Below are 11,001 nucleotides of genomic sequence, written 5' to 3' on the forward strand. Positions count from 1 at the left end.
CAGGCGCACAGTGCAAACTTTGGAGATGGTTACATCCACAAAGAAGACCCGACAAAGAGAAAGTGTGCCCGAGCGACTTATTTCATTGGAGGCAACGAGATCTGCAAGAATACTTTTCTGTTTCTTATGGGGTGAGTTTCCATAAACATCAAAGTTTGTCGTTTTTTGTTCATTCTAAGAACACGTACACGTTATCTCATGTTTAGTCCATGTTTAGACCTTCCAATACCTACCTATTGTTTTTAGCTAGCTCAGGACTGTCGTTTTAATTGTAGCGTTAGCTGCTAATCGTTAGCATCATATCACTTGCCAAAACCCCCATTACTATAATGAGCTTTAAGATGGTAATGTGAGCTTCTGCTATTAATTTGAATAATGCTTCAATTGCTTGAATTGACTGGTGTTAATGACTTAATTTAGGATTTTTTAATCCTTTGACTTCGAACCAGGTCTAACCACTAACTGAGGTCTAAACCAGGACTAAAACAAGACTAAACCAGGAAGTACAGATACAAGCTCTAAAGTAAGTAAAAGTAAAAAGTATTCATCATAAAATTTACTTCAGTAAAGTAAAAGTACCTATAATTTGTACAATACATTTTGATATAGGTGACAAGATGCCTGTTAGCAAGACCATGATGTTAAACGTTTTTCTTATTTCCCCTTTTTTCAGCATTGGCAGAGACACCCTGGCTGATATAGTCAAACACTATGAGGAGAATGGGGCAAGACCACGTTTGAGGAAGAAGCACTCATTGCCACGTCCACCAGCCAGGTTCATCAGCCCTGAGGATATCAACAGAGTTGTGGACTTCATAAAACACTATGCAGAAGACAATGCCATCATGCTGCCTGGCCGACAGCCTGGGCATAAGGATTGGCATGTGAAGTTGCTGCCAACTCATGTGTCCAAGGCCTCAGTGTGGCGTCTCTACGTGAAGTCTGCTAAGGAGCTTGGTATGTGTAAACATTGATTTAAAATTGAGTGCTTATAAAGTGAAATAATGCGGAGCACTATTAGCAATTACAATACAATTAACCATAAGCAATATCTGTTTTTCAGGTGAGCGTGCAGTTTGTAAAACCAGCTTCAAAGCACTGTGGAACCGACTTCTCCCACACATCAAAAGTTGCCGGCCACGCACAGATCTCTGCTGGCAGTGCCAAAGCAATAACGAGCAGCTGATACGAGTGCAAACCTCCCAGATGATAGAAAGTCTGAAGCAGTAAAGAAGCAACAAGATCATCTTTCCCTTGTGCAGAAAGAGAGGGCTGTGTACAACGACATGACTGCTGCCTGCAGAAAGATTTGCTCTGGCTCCAACCTGTCTTTTGGACCATCCCTACCAGCAAGCAAGAAGATTAGGATGCATTACAGTTTTGATTTTGCTCAGCAGGTAATATTTCACACACATTTACTTCACTTTACTTTATTAATGTCCCTTAAAGGGCGATTTGGTGCATGAGAATAAATAGTGCAAATGCAGAATAGCATCAATATAGTAAGTTTTATCTTTATTAGACAATTATGAATAGATGCAAATTTAATTTAATCTAATCCAAGTTCCCTCTCTCCCTCTGTCTCCTACAGTTACACTTTCCCTCAAACCCTCTCCAGCCAGGACCAATGTACTTCCTGACCCCACGGAAATGTGGCCTATTTGGTGTTTCATGTGAAGGGCTGCAGAAACAGGTGAATTACCTGATTGATGAAGGCATGTCATCTACTAAGGGAAGCAATGAAGTCATCAGCTACATGCATCATTTCTTCGGCAACTTTGGAGTTGGAGAAACAGAGGTGGATCTTCATTGTGACAACTGCAGTGGGCAGAACAAGAACAACTTCATGCTCTGGTACCTTGCCTGGCGGGTTGGACACAAGCTTCACGATAAAATTGAAATCCACTTCCTTATTGCTGGCCACACCAAGTTTTCCCCTGACTGTGGCTTTGGACTCATCAAGCAAGCCTACATGAAGACAAGAGTCAACACTTTGGCAGACATCGCTGAGGTACTTTAACTTTACTTTGCTTTAATGACTTCAGTGCTGTTTTCTGTTCTGCTTCAATGAAACATTTAACTGAAGATCTTTTTTTTCTTCCTCTCTTCTCTTTTTTGTCATCAGGTTGTGGAAAACAGCTCTCCTGTGAGTCACCTCAATATCCCACAGCTTGTTGGAACGGCAGAGGGCAAAGTTTTAGTCCAGACCTTCGACTGGCAGCAGCATCTGACTCGCCACTTCCGTAGACTCCCACAGATCAAGAGTTATCAGCACTTCAGGTAATTGAAACTTTCACATTGTGTACATACAATATAACATAGCAACAACATACACATGACAGTTTTTTATAAGAAAATACTTTGCCATGTTTAAAATGTCTTATGTGCTTTTTCTGTCACAGCTTTGAAGCCAAGAGACCAGGTGTGGTGCTTGCAAAAAGTCACCGTGATGCACAACCTGTCGAATATCAGCTACTGCGCGACGGAGCAGATCTGCCCCCTGTCGACGGTCTTCCTGTCCTGGCCCCACCTGGACTGAAAATTGACAGGCAGACCTATCTATATGAAAAAATCAGGCCATTCTGTGCTGACGAGGCAAGAGACATCACATGCCCAGCCAAGGGTCACAACACAGAAGAGTCCACAGAAGAGGATGCGAATGTAATTTCATTGGACTGTGTCACAAAGACCTTTTTCTTGTTTACAACACCTGCAATGTCACTTTATCAACCAACCACCTGAATTTAGTTTTACATTCTTGTATGAAAAGCACTCAGTGTACATAAGAGTTGCCTATACAGTTTTATCGGTAGATGCTAAGAGACATTTATTTATTACCTGTTTGCAAACTTTTTTTTTCTTTGATGGCACATTTTCCTGACCTTTTGCTCCCCCTGTGCTTTACAGCTTTACAGGGGAGCTTTACAGGGGTATGGCTTATCTAAATGAGATGTAAATGAGCCCTATTGTCACTCCCAGCAGCAGAGAGAGGTGAGAACTGCACAATCTTTTGAGGCCGTTTTCTCCCCTTTTAGCTTTTTTGAGTGCCTACCTTCAAATGGCCACAACTTCTCCAAATATTGTCAGATTTCCATGTGTTACAAATCGTTGGAAAGCTTGGAGACTACACTTTCAGAATCTGTGAATAACTCAAAATGCCCCAAAACCGACTTGTGTCCCTACTTTCCGTGATCGGTCACAAATGTATTAACGTTTTTGCTTTTAACAAAGAAAAAAAGGTACTGTAAGACAAAAACAATATACTTGTTTCAAAGGGAAACGTTTTGGTTACTGTCATAACCTCTGTTCCTTGATGGAGGGAACGAGATGTTGTGTCAATGTAGTGACACTAGGGGTCCCTCTTGAGAGCCCCGGACACCTCTATTCTTTTGAGAAAATTCCAATGAAAAGTGGTGAGTGGAATTTGCATGCCACTCCCCCGGACAAACAGGTACAAAAGGAGAAGGAATGCCCACACTCATTCAGGTTTTGTGCTGAGGAGCTGAGACAAGGTCCTGCCATTTCAGCAGCTATTACAGCATTGTGGCAAGAAGGACACAACATCTCATTCCCTCCATCAGGGAACGGAGGTTACGACAGTAACCAAGACGTTCCCCTTCTGTCACTCACTCGACATTGTGTCGATTAGTTACACTAGGGGTCCCTATAGAAAAATGGCACAACAGCTGAACTATGTTACGTGAACTGCTGATGCAGGTGCAAGCAAGCTGCTGCGTGCATAACAGCAGGTGCATCAGTCTGCACATAACCTCCCCCAACACCCCATAAAGACGCCATGTATTTCCTCACATCCCTGAGGGGGGGAAGCGACATAACTAGCATTTGAGCAGGCCATGCCTCTTCACAGAGTATTAGATCATGCTGGGGCCATCTAACGCTATTATACACATCGGGAAGGTGCTCTTTTATGTTCCTATTCTTTCAGGGGAAAAGAACCCCGCGGAGACAACATCCTGCCCAAAAGGGGAGGTCAACATGTGGCAATACGACACATGGACTCACCAGTCACGTATGGAAAGGTCGCGGTGGTAGGTCCTGCCTCGAAGGAGAGGAGCTCTACAAACACGCCGACCATCACAAGTACAGGGCATATTAATACTCGTAGTGGGTCAAGCTGCAAATTCCTCCTAGCGAGCCACAAGGCTAGGGAGGAAGGACATCCAGGGTACACGACTTCGTGAACTTGACTGGTGGTAAAGCGCATGCTCTCACCTCAGGGGAGGTGATACACCGGCCAGTTGTTCCATATTACCAAACTCTACCTGTTCATACCTGACAAAACACAGGACGAAACCGGTTCAACCCGCAGATTGAAAAATCTCGCAAAGGTATTGGGTGTAGCCCAGCCTGCTGCTCTGCAGATGTCTGCTAGAGAGGTGCCATGGGCCAGTGCCCACAAAGATGCCACACTCCAAGTAGAGTGTGCTCATATTCCCAAAGGGGCAGGCCTGGGCGTGGTATTCCTGAGCGATGGCATCCATGACCCAGTGGACAAGTCTTTGTTTGGAGACAGCATTCCCTTTCCCCTGTCCGCCGAGGCAGACAAAGAGCTGCTCAGAGTGTCTAAAGCTCTGCGTGCAATCCAAGTTTGTGTGCAAATCACGCACCGGACACAGCAACGACAGGTCTGGGTCTGTCTCCTCCCGGGGCACAACATGATCCCTGAAGGGTAGGCCAATATGGGGCCACGAGGGTGAATTTTTCCTCGTCTTCCCTGACCTTGCTAAGGGTCTGTGCCTCACTGGGGGGAACGCATATTTACGCAGCCCCCAGGGCAAGCTGTGTGCCAGCGTTTCTGTCCCGAGGGGGGCTGCAGTCAGGGAATACCAGAGGGGGCAGTGGGAGGATAACCGGGAAGTGAACAGGTCAACCTGTGCTTTGCTGAATGGACTCCAAATCAGCTGGATCACCTGGGGGTGGAGTCTCCACTATCCGCTGAGCATCACCTGCCATGACAGCGTGTCCGCTGTAGCGCTGATACTGCCCGGGATGTGAGTGTCCTGCTGCGACCTCAACCGCCGATGACTCCAAAGGAGGAAATGGCGGGTGCGTTGTGACATGCGAGGAAAGTGTACGCCGCCATGGCGATTTAAGTACGCGACTATCGCTGTGTTGTCTGACCGGACTAACACATGCTTTCCCCGGATCAACGGCAATGGCCTCCGCAGGGCAAGCAGTACAGCCATTAACTCTAGGCAGTTGATGTGCCAACCCAGTCGCGGTCCTGTCCAGGAACCAGCGGCTGCGTGCCCATTACACAACTTGGAGGCATCTGTGGTGACCACGACGTGTCTTGACACCTGCTGTAGGGGAACTCCTGCCCGCTGCCTGGTCTGTCCAAGGGCTGAATAAGTGGCGGCAGAGCAATGCAATGTGTGCTGCGGCGCCATGCCCATCTCGGGACTTGAGTTTGAAGCCAGTGCTGAAGCGGTCTCATATGCATCAACCCGAGCGGCATGACCGCAGCCAAGAGCTGCCTCTGTGACTTTCGTGAAGACGAGAGCGGACAGGGAGAGGCCGAAGGGGAAGACCATGTACTAATATACCTGGCCGTCGAAAGCAAACTGTAGGAAGGGTCTGTGTCGAGGTAAAACCGAGACGTGAATGTATGCATCCTTCAGGTCTACCTCCAAGAAGCAATCTTGATGTTGGACGCACGTCAAAATCTGTTTCTGCATTAGCATCTTGAATTGGAGTCTGCGTAAGGCCCGGTTCAGAACTTGCAGGTCAAGTGCTCGGTGTCTGGTCGTCGTGACGGTGTCTGGTCGCCGTGACAACGGCGGTTGTGAACACCTGTTATTTGACCCAAGGAGTGAAGAAACCACCCACTGGGGCTTCTTAAGAGATGAATGGAACAGCAGACGTATTCAGCTCGCTGATAGTACAACCGCTCGTCTCTGAAGGAAAATTTAATGAGGGTAGGCATTCCTTCTCCTTTTATATCTGTATGTATGGGGGAGTGGCATGCAAATTCCTCAAAATTTCTCAAAAGTATAGAGGTGTTCGGGACTCTCAAGAGCGACCCCTAGTGTCACTACATCGACACAATGTCGAGTGATTGACAGAAAGGGAAACAAGTTTATTTTTCTTATTCCATTGGTAAATAGTTTTTAAATAATTTTTTCTTATTATTTTAAACATAAAACCCACTACATTTTATTAAATTTCTCTGCAAACATTTAATTCAGCTTTTCAATTAATTATTTTCTTTTTTTTAAGGATTTTTAGATATTTCTTTATGTAAAATAAGACAAAAATACTAAGAAAATATATATTTTTTGTAGCATTACAAACTTGGTTGTGCACTTGACATATTATTAACTTTTGTGACAAATGAAACACCAGTAGAACCACTATCCATCCTCCTCCAGAGATCTGTTAAAGTGAAACCGAATGGCTCAAAAAGGAGACTGCACTGTTCACTCATAATTTACTCTCATTCAATCATGTTGCTGGACAAGTGTCCCAACAGTCAGTCAGCTGACATTTTGACTGGTGGAAGGATGTAGATGCGGTACAGGAAAGACCAAATCTTTGTCAGATAATTCCTCTGAGAGCCTGTACTGCCGGGAAAACCACCTTCGGGCCTAGTCGTTTTTTACCGTCAATTTAAGCAGATCAGAGGTGTACTTGAGGCTAATATCTGTCATATGTCAGCCTTATGAGATTATTGATATTGATGCACTGAATCAAAGAATTTAAAGCAAGCAACTACAGTAGTATTTTAGTAGCAGTTCTCCCACCGTCATGCAGAATCTGGAAATGTCAAGGAATTAAAAAATTGTGAATTACAGACCATGAAAAATCATGGAAATAATAAAATATTAAAAGGTTAATCTATAGCCTATATAAATATAAAAACTATAGCCTATATCTATACTGTATATATGCGTACAATATATACTGTGTATACGGTATAGATAATCACATAAATAAGTAGGTGTACAGGTGTTCCTAATAAAGTTCTCAGTGTGTGTACAGTATATACAGTACTGTGGAAAAGTCTCGGGCACATAAGATGTTTCACATAAACATTTATCTTAAGAGTTATGTATATCTTCAGCTTTTGTGTTCAATAGGAAATATACATTTTAGATTCCCAAACATTACATTTCTAAATAGAATAGATTAGAATAGAAGAACAGAGATCCCTGCAACAGATAGCATGAACCCCACAGACCCCCTACTGAACACTGAGTAAGTCTGGAATTAAATAGAGATAGAAGCAACTGAGACAGCCTAAACAGATTTTTCTGTTTTGGTGCTGTTTTGAGGGCAAAGGTGGTCACATCAAATATTGATTATAGCTATTTTTTATGTTTACTGGACTTTTCGTGACATTAATTGTATTGACATTAAATAAATGAAAACTATTTATGGCATTATTTTTGAAGACATCCTTACGATGCAACATTTTTCACCAGTGCCTAAAACTTGTGCACAGAACTATATAATCTATATATTCTGAGATGCTATCCTTCTCATCACAATTTTACAGAAGGGTTATCTGAGCTACCGTAGACTTTGTCAGTTCGAACCAGTCTGGCCGTTCTCTGCTGACCTTTTTAATCTACAAGGTGTTTTCGTCAGCAGAACTGCCACTTACTGGATGTTTTTTTGTTTTTGGCACCACTCTAAAACACTCACCACAGTAAATTCTAGAGATTGTTGTTTGTTAAAATTGAAGGAGATCAGCAGTTTACAGAAATACTCTAATCAGCCGCTTTGTACAATTGTGGTGAGAAGAACAGCATCTCAGGATGCTATTCTGAGATACGGGTTGGGACTGTTTTGGTGGTGTGAGGGGTACCTACACAATATTAGGCAGGTGGTTTAATGTAGTGGCTGATTGGTGTATATATACACTCACTGAGAACTTCATAAGGATTATTTTTACACCTAAATATTCATGTGATTATCTAATCAGCCACTTGTGTGGCAGCAGTGCAATGCTTAAAATCAAGCAGATATAGGTCAGGAGCTTCAGTTAAGGTCACATTAACTCAGTGATTTTGACCGTGGCATGGTTGTTGGTGCCAGATGAGCTGATTTGAGGATTTCTGTAACTAATGATCTAGGATTTTCACGCACAACAAACTCTGCAGACTCTTCTACAGACAGAAACCTCTTGTTGATGAAAGAGGTCAACAGAGGATGGCCAGATTGGTTCAAGCTGACAGAAAGGCTATGGTAACTCAGATAACGACTCTGTACAATTGAGGTGAGAAGAATATAATCTCAGAATGCACAAGAAAAAAAGGTTGATCATCTTTGCTATCTATTAATTCAAAAGATTGATAGCTTTGTTATACAAATGCAAGTGTGACCAGCAATCTCCATTAAATCATTTTAAAGACCACTGGAAAGTCATTGAATTTAATTGTTAAAAAAACGTGGGAACCCTGTAATTTCCAGCCTTGTAAAAGAACCGACATTCCAGGAAGTGGGTGATAATGACTTATCAGTGGCTGTGTCTCTATTGAAAGAGAGTGTCTGCAGAGGATGTCAGGCTCAGAATGAGAAGGCTGGTTCACGGTCTACTGACAATGATAAGCCTCCTGACTATTATTCATTTTCACCAAGCAATAAGGCAGCAATTAAGCAGTTTAATTTACAGCGCAAAGCAGCTTTGAGGAGCTATACATCACCCATTTTCCACCGCACACAACACTTGTTTGCTTCAACATCCATGATTAGATGAGTGATTTTGGAGTGTATCGAAAATATAAAGGACATGTTACATTTGATCTGGATGATTCTTGGTATTATTGCATTTAGGGTGATGAAGCTGATCTTTTCGAGTTCAAAAGGTTTTAACAAGCTTGTGCTAACAAGTAGACACTAATGAATGAGACTTGCACTCATAAATCTCAGCTAGGGATATTTTACAAAAGTAATCCCAATCCCAAGGTAAATTGTCATTAACATGCCCAATGTGTTTCCAATTGACAATAGTAAATAGGGTGGTCAATTGCCTGTCTGATAATGTCTATGTCAAATTCAGATCAATTATGCTGACCATTTTATTTGATTCTCTATATTCTTTAAAGCATTTAGGAGTTTTAAAAGACTACACTATATAATGCCAAAGTCTGAGAACAACAATATATTGTAAAACAAGTAGTTCTGACTCATAAGTTCTTATCCACACATTCTATGGTGACATCCACAGTAATATGATTTCATTTGAAAGCACATTGATTTTGCTATGTTTACGACTCTCATCCACACATGAACAGTGTTAGACTGATCTTACTGTTCATTAGATGACAGTAGGTCACAAGTTCTTCAGTAGAAATTGGTCCGTGTTTACCGAAATTCAAAGCACTGCCTGCAGTGGCAAAGCTAATATTGTTGTTGAACATATGTGCAGATGTCAGGTCCATTTTCTGCGCAAAATATTCACACAGGGGTGCCAAAAGCAAGCTGTAATACAAGTTCATTTTAGTGGTAATGATGTAATACAGTCAACAGAAATGCATATTTGAATAACCATACGCCCAAACCCAAACAACAATCCTCACCTAACCATCAGTGGAGTAAATGTGTAAATTTAGATGGAAAATGAAATGTCTGAATCGTACTTATCATTGATTATGTGAATGCGATTACTTCCTGGTTTCATTGGGACCAAAACCTGTGTCTCTAAGCATCCTAACGCAATGCACCATCAGTGATGGGTAGTCATGGATTACATGTAATATGGATTATGTAGTCAAATTACAAATAGCAAAAACTTGTAATCAGATCACATTACATTTGAAAATATTATAATTAGATTACAGTAATTTTTGTACGGATTAATGTGGCATGGGGGCATGTTCATGTGTCGGTCTGAGGGAGATGGAGAGCAATAAGGGTCGTCACCTGGGTTATGAATACTGGGATATAACACTTGTCTTTAATTAATAGTGATGATAGAGGGAGACCTGAAAAGCCTGTCCGTCAGAAAGCTGGTGATCCACTGACACATAGAGGTGGTAACAGAAATGGTGTGCGGCGTGCAGTGAATGTCAGTTGGTGAATCCACCGTCTGCCCTCTGCTATTGACCGATGTCCCTTTCGAAAGAACTGGCATGGACCTCGTCGAGCCATTAGAGCAGACCATCGCTTTGTATTAGTTCTGGTCAACATGATATTGTAGGGTGCCACTGGTTGTTTAGATCAGTTTTACTATCAGAAATAATTAATAATGAATATTTATTATTATTCTTAATGAATAATTAAATTAAATAATATAATTAAACTCTATCCTTGGGGCACCACTCTTTGACAAGAGAAAAATTATAGTAAGTTACTGATCGAGTCTCAGAAAAATCTATCCTGAAGGTGGTGTATTTTGATTATTAATCAAAATAATCAAGGGGAGGAACTAGTCAAATTATTGCCATTAAGAATCCAACAGTAATCTGGTTACAGTTGGCCTCTAACAACAACAAAATAACAATACGCTGAAGTAATATGGGAGTTCTTGTCGTGGCAGAGGCTGGCTTCAACACAATATTCAAACAAACATTTAGGAGTACTTTTTATTATAATATAAAAATATTTATTATAATCAAACAAGAATGAACACCACCAATACTATATGAATATAACTAAAAAACATAACAGGGAAATCCTAACTAAATAGTGAGGCTATATGCTAGTGTATGTATGTGGGGGTGTGTCTAGATATGGTAACAAAGAAAACAAAATAGCGGATTCAACATGGAGAACTAGTTTCAAAATGGAGGATCAGGTTCACATGGAGAACTAGGTTCAAAATGGCGAACAAGATTCAAAATGGAAACTAAATTCAAAATGGAGGACTAGATCAAAAAGGCGGAGCCAACGATTATTTGAATTTGGAAGGAAATAAGGAAAGAAAGATGGCTGGATCAAATCCAGAGCAACGGAGCTAATTCCATGTGCAGGTGAAAATGAGCAGGCACACAAAGGAACTGATGAAACTGGTGGGAGAATTTGAAACACCAGCCT

At 41.8% G+C, this 11,001-nt stretch overlaps 1 protein-coding gene and 1 long non-coding RNA gene across 2 annotated transcripts; both read left to right on the forward strand.

Annotated features, from left to right (window-relative positions):
* Positions 1-445: 445 nt before the first annotated feature.
* On the forward strand, positions 446-1,136 carry LOC127646230 (uncharacterized). The gene is made up of 3 exons (XR_007970901.1): positions 446-523; positions 674-957; positions 1,064-1,136. It is a non-coding gene; the product is annotated as an uncharacterized LOC127646230 (long non-coding RNA).
* A 63-nt stretch (positions 1,137-1,199) lies between these two features.
* On the forward strand, positions 1,200-2,742 carry LOC127646579 (uncharacterized). The gene is made up of 4 exons (XM_052130332.1): positions 1,200-1,397; positions 1,592-2,011; positions 2,126-2,280; positions 2,403-2,742. Exons 1-4 carry the CDS (start codon positions 1,287-1,289, stop codon positions 2,740-2,742), a joined length of 1,026 nt encoding a protein of 341 aa, XP_051986292.1. The 5' UTR covers positions 1,200-1,286.
* Positions 2,743-11,001: the final 8,259 nt, after the last annotated feature.

The sequence above is a fragment of the Xyrauchen texanus genome, chromosome 7 (assembly GCF_025860055.1).
Source record: "Xyrauchen texanus isolate HMW12.3.18 chromosome 7, RBS_HiC_50CHRs, whole genome shotgun sequence".
Taxonomy (NCBI): domain Eukaryota; kingdom Metazoa; phylum Chordata; class Actinopteri; order Cypriniformes; family Catostomidae; genus Xyrauchen; species Xyrauchen texanus.

Coding starts and splice junctions, on each gene's coding strand:
- LOC127646579 (XM_052130332.1), top strand. CDS start 1,287: ATGACTGCTGCCTGCAGAAAGATTTGCTCTGGCTCCAACCTGTCTTTT. Junction 1,398..1,591: donor GTTTTGATTTTGCTCAGCAG/GTAATATTTCAC, acceptor TGTCTCCTACAG/TTACACTTTCCCTCAAACCC. Junction 2,012..2,125: donor CTTTGGCAGACATCGCTGAG/GTACTTTAACTT, acceptor TTTTGTCATCAG/GTTGTGGAAAACAGCTCTCC.